The 23,132-nt window shown below is 42.3% G+C and overlaps 1 protein-coding gene across 1 annotated transcript in view; it reads left to right on the forward strand.

The window, feature by feature from the left end:
- Window positions 1-23,132, forward strand: part of CNTNAP2 (contactin associated protein 2) — a 1,903,897-nt gene that overhangs the window by 581,382 nt on the left and 1,299,383 nt on the right. The window contains exon 3 of the mRNA XM_066585040.1: window positions 10,950-11,143. Coding sequence (XP_066441137.1) covers window positions 10,950-11,143 — 194 coding nt within the window. The remainder of the gene's footprint in view (window positions 1-10,949; window positions 11,144-23,132) is intronic.

Raw genomic sequence — 23,132 nt, forward strand, 5'->3', positions numbered from 1 at the left:
CTAATTCGTCATCCAGTAAAGTAATTGAACAGTGTGAATGTTAGTTACTTGAAAGCTTTTTACACCAAGCTGGAATTTTTCATTATTAGTTCTGGGAAGAGAACTAATATGTGCCATTTATTCCAAAGCCTTCTAATGTTAGCCATGTAAAGCTATATAACTATATAGCATAGTGTGGTACTTACAGTCAGTTCCTGTACTGGAGAATTATGATTTGCCTTTGAAATGCATAGATGTACATTGATTTGTATGAGTGCTGGTGCAACCAGGCTTCAAGGAAACTTAACATACAGTTTAGTGACCTTAGCTATGAGAATACTTGTGATAAGAAATACTATTTAAGCCTTATTATCAACATTAATATCTGAGTAATGTGACAAAATTTCAGATGAATGTCCATGATTGAATTTTCAAATATTAAAAAAGTCTCTTGGATCCTATAGAAATACGGGTGGTGAACGATTGAGCTGGCTGGGTGTGGTGATCTCCTTCCAGCCAATCCCGTGGGTCGTTGCTCACATATATACCCAGCTCCGGTCAGTGTCTGTCTGGTGTCCAGAGTGAGCAGTCATGTATCTATGTCCGTTACAGCTTGCTGTGTGTTTGGTGTCTAGAGTGAGCAGTCATGAATATTTGTCCATTGCAGCTTGTTGTGCATTTGGTGTCTTGCTGGTTCATGTCCATTTGTACAGTTTCTGTCAGTTTTGTGTCAGTTTGTTCTGCTAAGTTTGCTTGCTATTTCTGCACTAGAGTGGCCCTTAGGGTGGGTCCTCTAATAGATGTGTCTTGCCAGTGCAGGGACTGCAAGACATGAGGGGCCTTGCCATGGCCTTGCAGCTTAAGTTCATTGGCCAATGTACGAATCAATTCCTCATACTTTTATAGCTATTACATCTTCTTATGTGCACAGGTATGCAAGGTGAATGTTTTGGTCATTTGTCAGTCCCTATGTTATGTCTGTCCATCAGTCCAGTCCGCAGTATGCAGTTCTCTGTCCAGTTGGTGTTTCCATCACCATGTCCAGTCTGAAATTTGTTTTAGGTTTCCTTGTTTGTGTTATAACCAGCCAGTTTTGGGCACGTTCATGTGGGACCCTGTGCTTATTTGCTCACACGAACATAACACAACACTTATGTATTGCGAGCAAAATTGAAAAATAAAGAATATATTTTTAAAAAGATATACATACATGAGAATATTTTGCATGGATATAATTGATCAATTCAGCCAGCCATCTATCAACTTATCAAACAATTCATTCATTCAACTGTTAAGTTATAGAATGAAGACATTCCTAATTTTATTGGAATGCATGCATTGTGTTATATTATACAATCTAATTCTAATTAAGAAATTACATTGTAACACAGAATAAAATATAAAGGCTGGTTTGAGGAACATGTGTAATATGCTAACAAAAAAGAACATCTAGTTCCTATTTATACACATAGCTGATGATGTCATCTTTTAGATTTTTCATGCTACTTAAAGGGGTTGTCTCGCGAAAGCAAGTGGGTCTATACACTTCTGTATGGCCATATTAATGCACTTTGTAATATACATCGTACATTAAATATGAGCCATACAGAAGTTATTCACTTACCTGCTCCGTTGCTAGCGTCCTCGTTGCCATGGTTCCGTCTAACTTCGGTGTCTTCTTGCTTTTTTAGACGCGCTTGCGCAGATGCATCTTCTCCCTTCGGCTGGTCTTGGAAGCATCGGCGTTTTGGCTCCGCCCCCTTTTCGCGTCATCGCGTAGCTCCGCCCCCGTCATGTGCCGATTCCAGCCAATCAGGAGGCTGGAACCGGCACACGTCATGGGGCGGAGCTACGCGATGACGCGAAAAGGGGGCGGAGCCAAAACGCCGATGCTTCCAAGACCAGCCGAAGGGAGAAGATGCATCTGCGCAAGCGCGTCTAAAAAAGCAAGAAGACACCGAAGTTAGACGGAACCATGGCAACGGGGACGCTAGCAACGGAGCAGGTAAGTGAATAACTTCTGTATGGCTCATATTTAATGCACGATGTATATTACAAAGTGCATTAATATGGCCATACAGAAGTGTATAACCCCACTTGCTGCCGCGAGACAACCCCTTTAAGCCAGTATAACAATGGTCTATTTACAACCTTATCCTATAGCTGTGCACGTTTTAGGGTCATTGACTACCCAGTGACTCAAATTATAAGAATTATAACAGGAAAATCATGAAGAGGAAGCTGTAAGAGCTTTATGATAAGTATAGAATGTGTTTATTTTTATAATCTTGTCCTTTTCACCAACTATTCCATCTGTCTTATCAGGTCTCTTTTGTCATGTGCCAAATTGCTATTGCCATGCAGTGACCCATAAATATAACAACTGCTGTTTAAAATAAGATTGATGGATATTCTCTTTTTTTAGCTAAAAATTTACATTCACCTTCATATTCAGGTCTTTGTTACAACACAAACCATAGCAGGAAATAATTTCAGGTATCAAATACCAAAAGTCATTGGTCAAGGGAAATAGTTTCACAGAAGAGTTGAATATATATTATGTGCTATTAAAAAATGCATATGATGTCAATTTCTTTTGTTTATTTATATCTCTTTGTTTTGTTTCTTTATATTTATTAATATTTACAGATAATATAAAAGCAACAATAGCCAATGACAATGCTCCTATGAACAATATTTGATAGTCTGTCATTTCATATGTACTAAAATAGGCCTTCTGCAGATGGCCGGGTCGGATCCCGCTGCGAGAATTCTGCAGTGACCCCCGCGGCTCACCTCCTCTCGATGCCTTCTCCGCTCTGCTATGTGCCGGCTGCAACCCAGCCAGCACATCACTAGTGACGTTTCAGTCATAGGACATGCCACGATCTGTTTACCACGCGTGTTCTCGCGCGGTCAAATCGCAGCTGTCTGCATAGGGTTGCATTATCTAATGCAATCCTATAGCAGTGGGCACGGGTGGAAATTCTGCAGGAAATCCCACTAAGGAATGTCCGCCGGTGTGCAGGAGGCCGTACTTAGCAATAAGCAAACAAGAGTACATCACTGAAGATGCCTTGTAAGAATCCAGCCATAAAACTCATAAAACTAAAACTCCATCATAACTAGTATTTCTAATAACAAGCTGGTGAATCTAACAATGAATGTAATCTGTTCAGACTTACGTATTTACTTACACTTTGATCAGCTTTTCAAAACTTTAATCAGAATTATTGAAACCTAAAAAATTATTGCAATATGCAGTTTGGACTTTCTGTAATCCAATCGTCTTTATGTGTAGCAGGAGTCACATAAGCGTAAGCATACTTGTGTTCGTTTTTCACTATAAGGCCTTTTTCGCGCGATTTGCGGATCGCATGACGGATGTGCATGCGCAAATTGCGTGACCGGGGGCGAAAAATCGCGGGAAAAATCTACACCTAGCCGCGTTAATCATCGCAGCAAAACGCCCGTCTGACCGGAGAAAAATCGCCGTGCGCATCAAAATGCGCATGAAACTTAGACTGGCCAGCGAAAAAAACGCAGCTAGCTGCAGTAAATGATTTTGGTGCGCACATAAAACGCCGAACGCAGATAGGCGCGATCTGCAAATCGTCGTGTCCTATAATTTATCGCATATCCGCATAAAAAGCGGACATGTGACCGATACCATAGCGAACCATTGGTTCTATATATGCGCGAATCGCATGCGCATGCACAAATCGCGTGAAAAAACGCCCGTCTGACTAAGGCCTAACCCTGTAAGTATTTTGTCTATATCAGAATTACTTTCATTTCTCTTAAATTTCTTTTTATAGTAATCTTCTATTATACAAAATCGTCCAAAAGAGGGATATATAATGAAAGATATCAAAAAAGGCAAGGGGAAAGGGAAAGTCCAAGGGGAGGGGGGTAGCTCACCATATCACATCCTAGTCCTACCTCCCGGCCTATCAGCTAGGATAATCACTTTAACAAGGGCAGTTTCATTCAGAAGCATGAGCGTAGTATAGGGGGTACAGAGGGGGCGGTCACACCCAGGCCCAGGAGCCCTAGAGGGCCCATACAGTCTTTTTTCCCCATATTGCAAACCAATACTATCCATGAAGCTTTATAGTTTGGGTCCCGGTTCCAGATTTTGCGCTGGGGCCCGGCAGCTTCAAGTAACACCCCTCTTCAGAAGCCACCTTATAACACCTAAGTTTCATATACTGTAATGGCAATGAGTTAAAAGTATAACACTGGGAAAAGTGCTTGGAGCCCAACCATCTAGCATACTTGGCGCAGCTCCTTTTTTCACAGGACCAAGAAGATCATAGGGGCCCCATGTAATGTTCTTCCATTGATAAGATGTCATACATGTAGACTGTAAATTTATCAGCACTATTTTTTCTATACATTGTACAAAACAGATGTCTTCATACCAGGTTAATATTACTAAATGCAGACCTACTAAAGGTGAAGGCTAAGACCGCACACAGCAGAAACACAAATTACTGCTTTCCAATGTAGCTGATTCAGTACTGCGAGTTGTTTGAAGTTACTAATTTCCCACACGGTATGTGTAGTCCTGACTAATTTCAGGTTGACTTACACTGGTCAAGTATTGATGTCTATTCAGTATTCTTGTCTCGTTTTCCCTGTGATAGTCTGAAGCTGAACATGAAGCTGAACCATTATGTCAAGAGTACATTAACTACTCTAAATATTAGGATCTCAAATAGTTAAACTTATATATATAAAATGCAAAATCTGTTTGTTTGTCTGTTTATGTCATCTACACATCCGCAATTCTGTCCGATTTGAGTGACATTCTGCATGAGTGTTCTCCAGTACCGGGCGTCGAATATTGGCGGAATTACAAATCAAAAACTCACAACTTCCCCTGTAATTTTTGTTGCCAATAGCAACCAATCACAGCTCAGCTTTCATTTCTTACACAGCTGAGGTCAAATGAAAGCTGTGCTGTGATTGGTTGCTGTGGGCAACACATATTTATTAATTTTTGACAGCTTTCATAAGAGTGTGTTGCCAGGCTCGTTTTTGTGACCACTTTGTATATTCCAGGACTGCTAGTCATAAAGTATTCTATATAAAATGCCTGGCTGAATGGAGCCCTTTCTTTTTGGGTTTGCATGTTTGTAACATCATCATGAAAACGTTCACAAATCGTATGTTAGGTCAGGCAAAGATGGCTGCTGTCTACGACATACCACCAAAACAAACTTTTCGCATTTCATCAACTTTGCCAGCAGTGGCAGTTATGTAGCAACTAATGACATTAATGAACATTTCAGCTAAAAGACCTGTTACTGAAGAGGATTGCACATAATGTAGACGCATCAACTATGCAGGGCCTAATTATCAAATTTTTGACGAACAAATGATTTGGGGCCACTGCAAAATGGCGCAGTAACATCAGTTATTATATAGAAGAAGGCAATACCTTTGAAAGTCCAATTTTTAATAACCAATCCATGCGCTTATTGCGCTGTGCAACGCAGGGGTATTTCACCTAGTTGGAAATAATCTAAATAGATCTATAATAACTGTACACATTTAAAATACAAATAAACTAGCCCCCCGACTGTGCCAATGATCAATATGACTTTGAGCTACTTCTGAGGGCTGCACCTAGGGGTCTCCTGGTTTCCCCCTTTAACCTCGATTTAAGAGATATGGTCTTAGCTGCAGGGGCTACCAGGCCGTTACCCCAGGAGTAGTCTCAGTGCAGTGGAAAATAACATAGATCAGAGCCACCATAATGAGGAACTGGAGGCACAGACAGAGATATAGTCGAAATAACAGGCTGAGGTCAGGACAGGCAGAATTCATGACGGAAAGACAGGCCGATGATCGGGGCAAGCGGTAGTCAGGTAAATCATAGTCAAAGAATAGGCCAAGGTCAAATTAGGCAAAATTTGGGAAAACTGGCTACATAGGTACCAGAAAAACTAGGAGTCAATTGGAAATCATACAACTCCACAGAGCATAATGGAACCTATTGCTTAGGCACTCACCAGTGAGGGAAGGTACCTTGAATAACTTAGTAGACTGCAAGATTGGTTGAGGGGAGGAAAGCTGGATGCACACTGGCCCTTTAAGAGAAAGGTTGGCCATGTGCGAACCAACAGATGACACTGACAGCTGGAGAGACAGTGCAGCATCTGCCGCACCAAGAGCACAATGGATGCCCATATCAGGTGGACAGGGGTAGTTAGAGGACACACCCCTGGCCATAGCCAGTTGCCGCAATAGTTTAGTTTCATCCTATATATATTAATACCCCAGGCAAAATTATTTTATGCTACATTAAGTATTATAATCAGACATAAGCTTTATTAGTGAAATATTGCAGTGAAATAAAAATAAGAAATCTATAAATAAGAAATCCCCCAAAAAGGCACAAATTGTGTTTCATATAAATTCTGCTCAGGCCTTAGTTGTGTCTTCCCTCAACTATTCTTTTCCCCTTTCATTAGTTTGTTATCTCTAAAAAGCAGCTTATTATGCATGTAATAAATGCATCTTTCGCAAATCTGTCATCAAAATTCTGAATTATAGACTAATTAATGTTTAATAAGACTTCATGCTTCATATTAAAGATAAAAAAAAACTTCTTGTGACTTTGTTCCAAGACTGGAGGAAGAATAATAAAGACTAAATGCAAGTAACCGCAAATAACAGACACACAACACTGGGACGCTTTGTGTCTCTATTGAAGTCTACATATATCTGGGTGAATCTTTTTCATAACAGACAAATCAATAAAGGTTACACATTTGATTGTCAAAGTGCACAAAGCAATCAAAGTCCCTCAAATTACACCTTTTATTAGATGAAATAGAGAGAGGAGAATACCCATCGATCTTCAGCTAGTCTCCATAGGAGCATTGGATAGTGACATTTCTCTATAACAAGGATTGATATCTTTGTAAACTACATTATAATACACTGCAATGTCCGATGGCTGCTTTGTGACTATTATAACACCTATTTAATGAAACATTGTAACATGTTTAGGAAATGTATAGAACACATCAAGGCTTGGTGAAGTTCCAGCTGCCGATCGCTGATGCCAGCGAGTGATTCTACGTGGAGCGCTGACATGTAGCAATGTTTCTGAACAGATTCAAATCTGTGCAATGTAATAATTAGAAGGACAGACATTCCTATAGTAAGAATGGACAGTTGCTGCCACATTTAGGCATTTCTAATGCAAATGTTTCAATATCAGATTTATTTTAATTATGGTGGCATCGATTGCAATAATTTAAATGATTATCTGGGGACCTGCATGCCTTTCCTTCTTTTAGCATATCCTTTTGACTCAAGATGAGACTCATGTGGCGCAGAGTTTTAAGGCAGCAGTAATGCAGTCCTAAACTCTCGTTCTGAGCTACAGTGATGCAGACTGGATTACTGAAGTCGGCCATATGAGGGAACTCCAATATAATCAAAGGATATTGCTACTGGAAAGGTCTCTTATTGGTTTGTAGTTCCATGTGACACTGTGGAGGAGGCCAGCAGCCATGCTGTGGTAAGCCTTATAAAGGAGTGGCTGGTGCCATTATGTGTGAGCTTCACACATCAGAGCATCAGCAGCAGCGTATTCAGCTAAGCAGCAGATAGGAGAAGTCCAGCATCAGTTCTAGGGGGCAGCAACACGGCAACATCTGCAGAGATGTGGCAGTGGTCATTGACTGTGGAGTAATGCTATCCCCATGCTGGAGAAGCAACCAAGAAAGCTGCTAGCCCTGATGACTTAGGGGCAAAACAGCAGAGTCTGCCTGGAGTTACGAAAGAGCTGCCATAAGCATGCTATGGAGGATTGAGACAACAGCTGGACTTAAGAAGCTGCATCAAGGAGATCCACATGTGGTTGAGGCTTACTTTCTACTGACGGGGAGTAAGTGGGGCCCCAATATATGAGATAAAGGTGTGCATACTCTGCAGACTTTGTTATGGTTTGCAGGCCTGTGATAGAGTAAGAATAGAGGCAAAGGACTGAGGTGCCTCATGTGGTGCAGAGTGCTAAGGCAGCAAAAATGCAATCCTAAGCTCTCACTCATGACTTGAAGGTTGCAAATTAACTCCCCGCTTGGTTTAGGTAGCCGACTCAATGAGCACCCAGCTTGGGGGGGGGGGGGGGTTAAAGATGACTGGAGAAGGCAATAGCAAACCACCCCGCAAAAACAGTCTGCCAAAAAAATGTCATGATGTGATATCACCTGAGGAGTCAGTCATGACTCTGAACTTGCACCAGGGACTTTACCTTACACTAAAACAGTTGTGCCGTATACGTTCGTCACCTGCTCTTCATGTATTAGCACCTTCTCAATTTTCTCATGTGATTCTACCCACATGAATTTTCCCAACTTCTGCCTATGTCCTGTCTTTTTTCAGTCCTGTCTCTGTGTGGTGAACCAGCCTTTCTCTGACACAAAGGCCAGCACAAGTTATCATGGGTACTGAGCTGCTACAAAACAGAAATAGTGGCAGACAAAAGTTGTAACAGCAAACAAACCAGTTGTGTGGCGCAGAACTTAGCGGGTCCAGCAAAAAAATGGCGGCATTGTGAGCAGTTAAGAAAGATAGTGGAGCTTTTTAAGGATAACAATTATCCTGCCAGAAAGGCCATTTAGGAACAGTGGGGTTGGGCTCTACAAAACTCTGTAAGATGTAAGCCCTCTCTAGTGATTGAGTCTTCTTTCTTTGAATTGAAATACAAGCGATGATAATAACAAGGGATCATCACATTGTCATGCTGCCAGAATATCTTCCACATGTTATCATGTGTGGATTCTCAGCTTCCGACATGTGAGCCCTACATAAATGTCTGGCATGTTTTTGGAAGTGGATTGGAAATCTCTCTCTACTACCTGTCCTTATAAGTACTTCTATGGACATCAGTGAATCTATATGAGAAATGGACTGGTGACAATCATCATTAACCCCTTCCTGCCACAGAGGGAATTCAATGAATAGCTGAGTGCTGCCTCTGATTGGCTGAGAGCTGGGACCAATCACAGGCAGCACTCAGCTGTCATTCAATGAATGGTTGAGCGCTGCCTGTGAATGGCTGAGTCATGTGACCAATCATAGGCAGCGCTCAGCTGTCATTCAATGAATGGCTGAGTACTGCCTGCGATTGTCTGAGTGCTCAGCCAATTAGACACAGCACTTTCTGGAGGCAGAGATTTCTATATCGCCGTCCAGGTGAAAGCACTTCAGAACAGTACCGGGGAACCAGTGAGAAGATGCACTGAAGCCCCGACAGCGGCAGAGAGGTGATGTATATATATTTTTATTTTTAATAGCAGCTAGAGATAATTTTCAGGGAAGAGCTTATATTTCAAGTCGTTCCCCAAAAATCACTGCAGGGGTTGCCTGCATCACATTGCTTTCAATGGGGTTGCTGCAGCGCCAGCCCCATTGAAAGCAATGGGCACAGAGCTACTGTCAGGCGCATTTTGCACATCCGTGCAGCACTTTTTTTGTGCACATAGATGCACAAAAAATGCTCGTCTGACTGAGCCCTGACAGTGTGCCAGTTTGGGCGTTCAGTGTCCAGCCCCATCTGTCACTCAGAATATGCATGGGATCTTTTACAGTCTAGACTTGCTCCAACCGCTCAGTTCTGGGCATCAGAAACACTTTTGTTCTTGAATTCTCGCACATACACCACCTTGTCCACAGTCCCATTTTCTTGTCACATGATCATTTGGAAGAGTATATCAAGAGGTGTGTGAGCAGGAAATGAAACGCTACTTCTGGCTCCATTGGTGGGTATTTTTCTAGAATGGGGTTTGACTTTGTATGTAGTTTAGTTTATTCCTATTCATAGATACTTTATTTCTTGTAGTATTATTTTTACCATATGCATGTGAACAACTAATCCGAGTCTCTGGGATTTGGATATCTCTGTGTTATATTGAGATGTTATGCACTTTAATTCCCCAAACGATGTATCCTTGGTTTTACTCTAGTCTAGTTGTTTGTGATACGCATTTTATGTATGTCTTTAATAAATTAATTAATTGTTTGGTATCATACTCATTTTAGGTTTTGTGTTGATATTGAGTTTAGCGTTACATTGATTATTAGTAGTAGTAGTAGTATTATGTGGGGCATCAATTTACAGTGGTGAATATGCTGGCCCCTAATTGGAAAATCCTATATGCTTTTCTATATGCCCATTGCTAAAATACAGATTGCTTGAGCTCCGGAGATTTGTGGTGATTGTTTTGTGACTGACATCTCTATCATTTTCCCTATTGATAAAACTAAAGTGTATAAACAGATGTGTTTTTTTGTGTCATGGGGGTGTGCTTCCAACTGCATCACTATTGAATGTGCAAACAAGGTGTAATTTTTTCAGATGTGTTTGAGTTGATGTTTTTACCTTTTTTGTTAAAGTGAATATTTTTGTCGACTGTTCAACCGATAAGAAGTGTTTCGAGGGCACTATGATTTTATAAGTACGGTTTTGAAGTTAACTGATCAAAGCAAACTATTTGTAATGCGGGACTTTTTTCCACTCGGTATGCTTTGAGGTCTTTCATTAAATTATATTGTGGGATTATGTAAATGGGATAATGTGTGCTACCACATGCCTTTGATATACTTTGCTTTTTATATTCAAAAGATTAAGGCCCCCCACTGTGCAATAAGAAAGTAGTTTTACATATCAGCAGGATGCCTTGAGAAAAAAGCAAGGAAGGTCAGCAATGGACAGAATATCAGATCTGAGATAATGAAGTATCGATCATGGGCATTGATTGGTGTCAAACATATGTATTGATTTGCTTGGCATGGATACAGGTAGTGTTCTCCAAAACAGTTTTTTATTTTAGTCAGAAGGTGAGAGATTAAGGTAAAATACAAAATTAAGACTTTGTTGCTGTGCAAAACACTTTGAGATATCATACCTACATTGTTTCTAATAAATTGTGCTTTTTAATCTGCAGGTGATGGTGGTTGGTCTCCTCTGGACAGCGACCATTATCAGTGGCTGCAGGTGGATTTTGGAAACAGGAAGCAAATCCGCGCAATAGCTACTCAAGGGCGGTACAGCAGTTCTGACTGGGTGTCCCAATACCGCTTGCTCTACAGTGACACTGGCAGGAACTGGAAACCATATCATCAGGATGGAAATATATGGGTAAGGGACAGCAGTTCACCGGATTTATATTTTGAATATAATAACTTTAAGCAAAGTTTTCCATAAATAGACCTAAACTGTAAGCAAAAATATTCTTTACATTTTTAAGGTAACACATTTTATATTCATATTTACAGTTAAAGGGACCCTGCCAGATTTAACATGTAGTCCAGTTTGTGGGCTACATGACGTAGAGTAGGAAGAGATGACAAGATTGATATAAAGTTTTCTGGGGGAAAAGATCTGTAAAACTTGTTTTTCATTCATTGAAATCCCATTTAGTGATTGACAGTTATCTCTGTATGTGCAGTCATACAGGACATGCTGCCAATCACTGATAGGACCGCCCACTGGACTCCTATGGATAGAACAAGGATAGTTTTAAACGAATGAAATATATGATAGACAGTTTTTCTTTCTCATAACAACCCTATATATATATATATATATATATATATATATATATATATATATATATATATATATATATATATATATATATATATATATATATATATATGCTCAGCTTGTTCTGCTCTATAATATGATGCCTGCAAATCAGCTTAATAGGTCCCCTTTAAATACTATCCTAAATTATGAATACATATGGTCATGAATGCTTCTTTTCTCTTAGTATGTACTGTAAAATATATTACTTTTTAGCGTTTCTTGCTGTAACTATCTGAAGTTTCAACATCTGTCATTTTCAGGTCTATGAAAGAACCAACTTTGGTTGCTAAGTAACCCAAAATGTATGCAAGTGTAGACCAGTTATTTTTTTAACTATCTTCTACTTGCATTTCTATTAGTTTCTCTGTGTGTGTTACTGCCATAGTTATGCCTCTGTATGTTCTGTATGTGATTAGATTAGTCCTGTACACAATGGAAAGAAACACCTACAGTGATGTAGGAATTACCACATGACAATCTATGTATGTCTTAAGAGCTCTTTGTCTTATCATCTTCATCTATGTCAATCAAAGGGGGAGAAGTCAACAGACAGACAAGCTATAAAAGGGATCTATTTAATAATGCGATATAAATAAATATATGTATGCAAAGTTTAAGGACAACTATTAAATAATACCTGCATATTGTATTGTGAGATCTGGTGACAGATCATCTTTAAGGTCCCATTCACATCTGCATTAGGGCTTCGTTAGTGCTTTCTGTTTCTCTGTTCCCTTCTTTCCCTATTGATTTCAATTGATTTAAAAGCAAAAAACAGAAAACAGATTTATGAAAGCTTTGTTTGCTTTATTCCATTTGAACAAATAGCACAGAAAACCGCTTTGTTTGTTCAGTTTAAAAAACGGAAACCAAACAGAACAAAGTAAACTGATAGCTTTCCGTTCACTTTCTGATAAAAAAAAAAACTGTTGAAATCAATGGGGAAAGAAGGGATCCACCAGGCACAGGTCTCCAAGGAGAAGTGGCAATAAGAGAGTAAATGATATTCTTCATTGTATACAATTTAAGAACAAGCAGAATAACGCATTTCGAGGCACAGTCTTTTCTTCAGTTAAGCTGGGATGAGACACAACTGGCTACTGATAGAATACTTAGTTGCCTTCCATAGCAGTAATTCTTAAGCTCCTGCTCCTCTGAGCCCTCCCCCACCGGCGATGTTTCCCCATGTCGGCACAACCAAGTATTTCATCAGTTGCCGGTTGTGTCAAAATGCGTTTTTCTGCTGGTTCTTAAATTTTATACAATAAAGAATAATGTTCACGATCTAATTGCTACCGTATACGGAAGACCGCGCCTAGCGACAGATCTCTAACCATTTTCCACACCATATGACCTGTTATCCACAGGTTTAAACTGGCTGGCAGCACCTCTGCACATGACTCTCCACCACCAATAAATCATGGACATTTGCTCTTAGTTGACCAAAAGTACCACCATGGGGCGACTCCAACATTCTCTTTTCCAGCATTCACACTGCAGTGAAAGAAAGCAGCAGATGGAGTTAGAAGCTGTACTTCCATGATAAAACCTCTGCTATACTATGGGCTTTCTCCCTCAGAACCAGGGAGACTGCAGCTTATAGTGCTCAATGTGAGATTTCAGCAGCAGCAGAGGAGGGGCACTCAAAGGAGCTTGTCAATTAGGGTAGATGGATGGAGACTGAAATTAGCTTGTAATTACAGCAGACTCATGAGCTCTCCGTCTCTAGCAGGACTCATAAAATACTCACTTTAATATCAGGTGGGAAAACTTTCAAAAAGTATTATGCAGCCACTCTGACATGGATTTCAAAGTAAATCCACAAGCTGCATCGGGACTAAAGATCTATTTAATAATGTATGTAGTTTATATTGTGAAATCTGGCAACAGGTCATCTTTAAGTTTGGTAACATATGTATATTTCATAGTAAATGACCAGATGTGAAGATTAACTATTTAGTGATATGCTAAATTAAGACATATCATTAAAAGATTTTAAGCTATTTCTCAGAGAGCCGATAACCTTTTGTTCTACTTTTCTGATTATTGTTGAGAAGGATTAATTAAACTCTATTTGCTGTTGATTGCAGAAATATATTAGGAGGCAAGGAGATTAAATTGTTATGGTTCAGTGAAAGAAATAGACAAGCACAATGGTCGGATAGAGAAAAGAAATCTATCAAATGCCCTTGCAGGTCCTGGTCCCTTTAATTTAGAGTTATTTTGTAGTTTTACTTGTTGTACTAGTTTAAGATGTATGAATTTTCTAACATGTCTGCTTAAAAGAAATAAATCACACACAGGCCCTCTGTCAATAGGTAGTGGTGTTTGTGTAGAATTAACTAAGGAGATTGCTTTCAAAAATAGTGTATGAAAAGCAAACTACTGAAGCATAACTAAGCAAGCACATCAAGGTCAGCAGAGAATGGTTGATATTATTTAGGGAAATCAAGTCTGAAAAAGGACACAAGATCAAGCCACCAGACTCAAATCTGGGCCAACACATCATTGCAATAATTATCTTATCGGCTACTTAACCTGATCATATTTATAAGATAACTTAATTTCTAAATTGTACATTGCAGAACATCTGGGCATTGAGTTCATCCACATGCTTATACCAGTACGCTATTAGTGACTTCTGAGGTTAATATATTTGACACAATTTTCATCTATATGCAAAATTAAATAGATTGCATATCGGAAATGGCATGTAAACCCAGGGTATTAGAATATCTAAAACAGTATTATAAATACAACATTAAACCATTTTGAAACATAGTGAGATTAAAGGGGTTTTGTCATTAGAAGAAATAATTCAATACTTACCTATTCCTCCCCAGGCAATCTTCTCACCGATCTTCTCCTGCAGTCCCCTGGGTCACCTCACTGCAAGCCAGCCAGATGACCTTCTTTCTGTTATGTAGCGTCCATTCACTACAGTTCACTTCCTGAAGGGCATGCTAAAGCGGGCTGATAAGGATTCGGCGTTCCCTACTAGGAGGTGAATGCTACGTCACTAGGGACCAGGTACACTGACCTGCAGGAGGCAGAATGCCGAGAATGTATGCTACATCATAGGAAATAGAAGAATCAGCTGACTGGAGGTGATGTGACCAGGGACCAGGAGAAGCCAGGAGAAGATCGGTGAGGAGAAGATTCGGTAAGAAGACTACCTGGGGAGGGATAGATAAATATAGATTTTTTTTTTCCTAATGGCAGAACCCCTTTACCTTTAAGACTTTTATACTTAACATTAATAACTATAATACTTCTTATGGATTCCTGGTTCTTACGGCAAATGATGTGTATCTCTTATTGTTTCCTCAATCACATCCTAAGACCTCATTCAGACGAGTGCTGTTTTTGGGCAGTATAGGCGCGTGAAAAGATCGCAGCTATACTGCACTAAAGATTGTGTGAACGGGGGATTTTCAGCTATTTTAATTAGCGGTGAAATTGCCTGTTTACACGATCTGGGGTGCATGGTGCATGTTGTCCAGCTCAATGGAAAACACACACCAAAGATAGGTCAGGTTCTATCTTTTCACGCAACATGAACCTTAGATGCGAGCATTGCAGTCCTATCTTTGTTAGGTGCGAGTATTTAGCGGTTTTAACATTCCTTCATGTGAACTGTTCTATAGGAAACCAATGTTTCTAATAGATGCAACCTTTTCATGTGCCTCTAATGCTCTAAAACAGCACAGTGTAAGCGAGGCCTAAGCTACACTAAACTATCAGAAGCCTTAAGGGTTGCCATTTTTACTTTTGACTGAGCAGGAGCGACCAGTTGCTTCTCTCTCTGGAGGACTTGGAATGTTAAGGGGCACGGTTTTCCTGAGCATCATATAATACTTAAAGGGGAATTCTGGTTACGCAAACTTGCTGTGCAATGAATGCTAATAAAAGTTATTAAAGTTTGCAATGTAGTTCTGCTTTGGACTTTGTGTCTGTTGCTCTATAAACCATTACCTTCTCCCGGCACTTGAGAAGTGTTACGCACAGATTGCTCTGGATACAACCTGGCATTCCAGAGGTCGGGTTTTTCCTAGTAAAAACAAGGAGGGGCATCTTTTTTTCTCTTCAGTTCTCAGGAGCGGATTGCTGACCAATAGCAAGACAGCTCTTAGTGGGGACACTCACAGGAAGGAAATATGGAGCAAGAAAGTTTGGTAACTGTAGTTTCAAACTGAATGTTAGCAGGGATGTGGTGGCCATCTTGGAAAATAGCGAAATGGGGAACAGGATAGGAAAGTAATGGCTGCGCAATTTATACCAATAAACAGCTGTGCATAAACGTGGTGCAACACACCTTTCATATCCGGAATATTTAAAAAATACCTGCACAACCGCAATATCCCATTAATATTCCCTGTGGTGGCTTCCAGATGTAATAATTAATTGCTGCCAGGTTCCTCCAAATATTATAGCTCAGCAGGGTACTCTGTTGTCATCTTATTTTTGAGGTACCCACCTTAGAAAGGATTGCAAAAAGCAGACAAGTGAAAATAATTCCATCTTGCTTTGGGTAATTGTAGAATTGAGAGATTTAATATTTTCCAACAAGGTCATGCATATGCTTCCATCTTATAAAATGTTGAAAGTGCTATAAGAGGAAGCAGTATTTACAAACAAAGATGATATCTTTATTTACAAGCGATATGTCCTTGAGCATCTCTCCTTCTACCCTTTGTTGCCCTAAATAGGGTAAGATATGAAACCTAAATGGATTGTTTTATGGCTTTATGAAGTCAGTTTTGAGGAACTGAATTTGTTGAAAATGTGAAGACTTTTCATTAATAATTGACAGAACTGGCTTATTTCTTGATTCCCTGTAGCCCACGACCCACTATGCATCTTTTTACATGAACTGCTCAATGCTCCATAAAAATGGAATGAAAATGTATTGCTACTAGAGATGAACAAATATTTTGCCCCCTTTTTCTTAGAAACAAATGCTTATCTGTACAAATTCTTTTTGATTGCTTTTTGGCTTTTGTGTTGTTTATCTGTTTTATGTTTTCAACAGGGGAGACTATTGCGTATTTTAACTATATTAACAGAAGTAACATTTTAGATATAGTTCTCTGTGAAGCCTTCATTTGTCTTCAATGGTTCACAGGCCTCTTGTAGTTAGGATGTAAGGGACAAACTGATTTGCCCTGTTTCAGATTGAGCAATTTTGGTGAATTTAAATGGGAGAAGGAAGGAAGAAAAACCGCTGATGTAATGGCGCGACCTTTTTGGACAGACATACGTAAGCTTGAAGTTGTGAGGGAAAATTTGTTTTCTTTAAATGAAAGCCAGCAAATAAACGTACAGCGTTCTGAGGCAGGCACGCATTTTCTTTAAACGCAAAGCGTTTCAAGGCAAACACACCTCTTCCTCAGTCACACCTCGAAACGTATTGCGTTTACAGAAAAGGCATGCTTGTCTCAAAACACTGTGCTTTTATTTGCTGGCCTTCATTTAAAGAAAATACATTTTCCCTCAAAACTTCAAGCTTATGTACGTCTGTCCAAAAAGGTTGCATTATTACATCAGCGTTTTTTCTTCCTTCCTTTTCCACTTCAACACTGCCCAACCCTAACAGGTTGCACAGTCACTGATCTGGCAGCACCTAGGACTAGAAATATACACAATTGTCTTCACTGTTTTCCCACAGGCATCACCCACTGGAATTTACACTCGGCTCTTCTCCATACCGGATCCTCATCAGAGTAGCTCCATCTCCTTCCTTTTTCTACTACTGCATCTATGGTGAATTTAAAGGGGGAATTCTCATCTTGGGTATGATTAGCCAAGACAGCAATACTCCTTTGTGTGTGACTGAGATGGCTGGGAGTATGGAAACAGTCAAGCAAGGTATATCATGTTATATTTATGTAACTGTCAATGAAGCAGACAGGAGTTACATAAACCACAAAGCACAGGAAAGTGCTGTTGTCATAACTTTGGATCTGCGGATGCAAGGTAACAAGTTATGAAACTCCCATATGCTTCTGTAAGAGTTCCAGGCATAGTGTAAGACAGCCTGCTTAACTGTTTCCATAGTATCTACCATTCCCAGCCACCATATACTGCCAGGCGGGGGGAGGTCAGATCTTGAGATAGGTATGGGTCCCATAAAAGTCTGATATGGGAATATACCGTTAAGTCAAATCTTTTCTAACATTGTATCTTATTGATAGTGATTAGAGATGAGCGAGCCTACTCGGCCACGCCCCTTTTTCGCCCGAGTACCGCGATTTTCGAGTACTTCCGTACGCGGGCGAAAAAATTCGGGGGGTGCCGTGGGTGAGTGGGGGGTTGCAGAGGGGAGTGGGGGGGGGGAGGGAGAGAGAGAGGGCTCCCCCCTGTTCCCCGCTGCTACCCCCAGCGCCGCCACGCCTCCCCCCGTCACCCCCGAATCTTTTCACCCGAGTACTGAAGTACTCGAAAGTCGCGGTGCTCGATCGAGTAATTACTCGAAACGAGTAGGTTCGCTCATCTCTAATAGTGATGCATTATTTTGCAAATCAGTAAATAAAATGCGTAACCATTAGTTTGTATTTTGGAAACATATATATATATATTATTTTTTACTATAGCAGTTTATGTAATCATGTTTTAACATACACAGCATGCTTTATATTAATATAAAACAATCATTTTTTAAGCATTTGATAAATACAGCCCTGAATGCTTGGGGAATATGTTTAGCAAAGAATAATTTAACTGAGTCAAAACATCATTTTTCATTTTAATTTCCAAGTATATTTGGCATCATCTGCCAATGATACATAGCAGCATGAGAAACTGGTACATTCCAAGCTTTGATTCACATTCATTTTACAAACTACCCCCATTCATTTCAATTGACAATAGCATTCATCTTGTTGTTCTTTAAAAGAAAGTAATTAATTGGATCAAACATTCTGTTCAGGCCCCATTCTAATGATTATATTACAATGTTTAGTCACTAACCTGTACACAGATTCTTTTGTTCAATTGGAAATTGCATCTAAAATGTCAAGATTTCATGCCAAAACTGGATGTTTGTACTTGAAGTGTAAAAGTAATTTGCACCGCTGTCCCAGCGCTCAGGCTGGGTTATGTATACAACCATGTTAGCTATGATAAACGTGCTGTGTGAACAGACAAAAGAAAAAGTTGTACTCTATGATATTTTTTCCCTTTTTTCGTGTAAAACGCGCCATACCAGTTGAGCTTCTTGGTTTAGTCCCTATGTATAACAGTGCAAAACATGTAGAAATAGTATTCCATTTGAAATATTTGAGAATTTTTTTTAGATAAATAAGAGATAATTTAGGCTTTGCTCTAAACAAAATGTGTGTTCATACATGTCAATTGATCACAGTTAACCCTTTTATGGCCAAGGGTCATTGAAGCGCCTGTGTCCAGATCACATTCTGCAGTTCTGATATTCCAATATTAGAGATGAGCGAGCACCAAAATGCTCGGGTGCTCGTTACTCGGGACGAAATTTTCGCGATGCTCGAGGGTTCGTTTCGAATAACGAACCCCATTGAAGTCAATGGGCGACCCGAGCATTTTTGTATTTGGCCGATGCTCGCTAAGGTTTCCATTTGTGAAAATCTGGGCAATTCAAGAAAGTGATGGGAACGACACAGCAACAGATAGGGCAGGCGAGGGGCTACATGTTGGGCTGCATCTCAAGTTCCCAGGTCCCACTATTAAGCCACAAGAGTGCCCCCACCCTCCCAACAATTTTTACTTCTGAAAAGCCCTCATTAGCAATGCATACCTTAGCTAAGCACCACACTACCTCCAAGAAAGCACAATCACTGCTGCATGACACTCCGCTGCCACTTCTCCTGGGTTACATGCTGCCCAACCCCCCCCCCCCCCCACGCACGACCTAGTGTCCACAGCGCACACCAAAGTGTCCCTGCGCAGCCTTCAGCTGCCCTCATGCCACACCACCCTCATGTCTATTTATAAGTGCGTCTGCCATGAGGAGGAACCGCAGGCACACACTGCAGAGGGTTGGCACGGCTAGGCAGCGACCCTCTTTAAAAGGGGCGGCGCGATAGCCCACAATGCTGTACAGAAGCAATGAGAAATATAATCCTGTGCCACCGCCATCAGGAGCTGCACACGTGGGCATAGCAATGGGGAACCTATGTGCCACACACTATTCATTCTGTCAAGTTGTCTACATGCCCCAGTCAGACCGCGTTTTTTTTATAAATAGTCACAGGCAGGTACAACTCCGCAATGGGAATTCCGTGTGCACCCACAGCATGGGTGGCTCCCTGGAACCCACCGGCTGTACATAAATGTATCCCATTGCAGTGCCCTGGAGAGCAGAGCTAACGTCAGATTAAATGCAGGTGCGCTTCGGCCCACACTGCATGCCCCAACCTGACCGGGGTTTTTAATTCATAGACACAGGCAGGTACAACTCCCTATTGTGAAGTCCCTGTGGACCCACAGCATGGGTGGCTTCCTGGAACCCACCGGCGGTACATAAATATATCCCTTTGCAGTGCCCATCACAGCTGAGGTAATGTCATGTTTAATGCAGGTGGGCTTCGGCCCACACTGCATGCCCCAGTCAGACTGGGGTTCTTTAGAAGTGGACACATGCAGTTACAACTCCGTGTGGACCGACAGCATGGGTGGGTGCCAGGAAGCCACCGGCAGTACATAAATATATCCCATTGCATTGCCCATCACAGCTGAGGTAATGTCATATTTAATGCAGGTGGGCTTCGGCCCACACTGCATGCCCCAGTCAGACTGGGGTTCTTTAGAAGTGGACACATGCAGTTACAACTCCGTGTGGACCGACAGCATGGGTGGCTCCCTGGAACCCACCGGCGGTACATAAATATATCCCATTGCAGTGCCCAGCATAGCTGATGTAACGTCAGCTTTAATGCAGGTGGGCAAAAAATTAATTGGATTACACTGTAGGTGAGGGCCCCAAAAAATTGGTGTACCAACAGTACTAATGTACGTCAGAAAAATTGCCCATACCCAACCAAGAGGGCAGGTGAAACCCACTAATCGCTTTGGTTAATGTGGCTTAATTTGTAACTAGGCCAGGAGGCAGCCCAGTTAAAATAAAAATTGGTTCAGGTGCAAGTTTCAACGCTTTAATGAGCATTGAAACGTATAAAAATTGTTTATAAAAATTATATGACTGAGCCTTGTGGGCCTAAGAAAAATTGCCCGTTCGGCGTGATTACGTCAGGTTTCAGGAGGAGGAGCAGGAGGAGGAGGATGAATATTATACACAGATTGATGAAGCTAAAAGGTCCACGTTTTTGATGGTGATAGAGAACAATGCTTCCATCCGCGGGTGCAGCCTACGTATTGTTTAGGTATCGCTGCTGTCCGCTGGTGGAGAAGAGAAGTCTGGGGAAATCCAGGCTTTGTTCATCTTGATGAGTGTAAGCCTGTCGGCACTGTCAGTTAACAGGCGGGTACGCTTATCTGTGATGATTCCCCCAGCCGCACTAAACACCCTCTCTGACAAGACGCTAGGCGCAGGACAAGCAAGCACCTCCAGGGCATACAGCGCGAGTTCAGGCCACGTGTCCAGCTTCGACACCCAGTAGTTGTAGGGGGCAGAGGCGTCACGGAGGACGGTCGTGCGATCGGCTACGTACTCCCTCACCATCCTTTTAAAGTGCTCCCGCCGACTCAGCCTTGACTGGGGAGCGGTGACACAGTCTTGCTGGGGAGCCAGAAAGCTGTCAAAGGCCTTAGAGAGTGTTCCCCTGCCTGTGCTGTACATGCTGCCTAATCTCCGCGCCTCCCCTGCTACCTGGCCCTCGGAACTGCGCCTTCGGCCACTAGCGCTGTCGGATGGGAATTTTACCATCAGTTTGTCCGCCAGGGTCCTGTGGTATAGCATCATTCTCGAACCCCTTTCCTCTTCGGGTATGAGAGTGGAAAGGTTCTCCTTATACCGTGGGTCGAGCAGTGTGTACACCCAGTAATCCGTAGTGGTCAGAATGCGTGTAACGCGAGGGTCACGAGAAAGGCATCCTAACATGACGTCAGCCATGTGTGCCAGGGTACCTGTATGCAACACATGGCTGTCCTCACTAGGAAGATCACTTTCAGGATCCTCATCCTCCTCCTCAGGCCATACACGCTGAAAGGATGACAGGCAAGCAGCATGGGTACCCTCAGCAGTGGGCCAAGCTGTCTCTTCCCCCTCCTCCTCATGCTCCTCATGCTCCTCCTCAACGCGCTGAGATATAGACAGGAGGGTGCTCTGACTATCCAGCGACATACTGTCTTCCCCCGCCTCTGTTTCTGAGCGCAAAGCGTCTGCCTTTATGCTTTGCAGGGAACTTCTCAAGAGGCATAGCAGAGGAATGGTGACGCTAATGATTGCAGCATCGCCGCTCACCATCTGGGTAGACTCCTCAAAGTTTCCAAGGACCTGGCAGATGTCTGCCAACCAGGCCCACTCTTCCGAAAAGAATTGAGGAGGCTAACTCCCACTGCGCCGCCCATGTTGGAGTTGATATTCCACTATAGCTCTACACTGCTCATAGAGCCTGGCCAACATGTGGAGCGTAGAGTTCCACCGTGTGGGCATGTCGCACAGCAGTCGGTGCACTGGCAGATGAAACCGATGTTGCAGGGTGCGCAGGGTGGCAGCGTCCGTGTGGGACTTGCGGAAATGTGCGCAGAGCCGGCGCACCTTTCCGAGCAGGTCTGACAAGCGTGGGTAGCTTTTCAGAAAGCGCTGAACCACCAAACTAAAGACGTGGGCCAGGCATGGCACGTGCGTGAGGCTGCCGAGCTGCAGAGCCGCCACCAGGTTACGGCCGTTGTCACACATGACCATGCCCGGTTGGAGGCTCAGTGGCGCAAGCCAGCGGTCGGTCTGCTCTGTCAGACCCTGCAGCAGTTCGTGGGCCGTGTGCCTCTTCTCTCCTAAGCTGAGTAGTTTCAGCACGGCCTGCTGACGCTTGCCCACCGCTGTGCTGCCGTGCTGCGTGACACCGACTGCTGGCGACGTGCTGCTGCTGACACATCTTGATTGCGAGACAGAGGTTGCATAGGAGGAGGAGGGTGGTTTAGTGGAGGAAGCATACACCGCCGCAGATACCACCACCGAGCTGGGGCCCGCAATTCTGGGGGTGGGTAGGACGTGAGCGGTCCCAGGCTCTGACTCTGTCCCAGCCTCCACTAAATTCACCCAATGTGCCGTCAGGGAGATATAGTGGCCCTGCCCGCCTGTGCTTGTCCACGTGTCTGTTGTTAAGTGGACCTTGCCAGTAACCGCATTGGTGAGGGCGCGTACAATGTTGCGGGAGACGTGGTCGTGCAGGGTTGGGACGGCACATCGGGAAAAGTAGTGGCGACTGGGAACTGAGTAGCGCGGGGCCGCCGCCACCATCATACCTTTGAAAGCCTCCGTTTCCACAACCCTATACGGCAGCATCTCCAGGCTGATAAATTTGGCTATGTGCACGTTTAACGCTTGAGCGTGCCGGTGCGTGGCGGCGTACTTGCGCTTGCGCTCCAACACTTGCGCTAGCGA

Source organism: Eleutherodactylus coqui, chromosome 12, assembly GCF_035609145.1.
Source record: "Eleutherodactylus coqui strain aEleCoq1 chromosome 12, aEleCoq1.hap1, whole genome shotgun sequence".
Classification (NCBI taxonomy): Eukaryota; Metazoa; Chordata; class Amphibia; order Anura; family Eleutherodactylidae; genus Eleutherodactylus; species Eleutherodactylus coqui.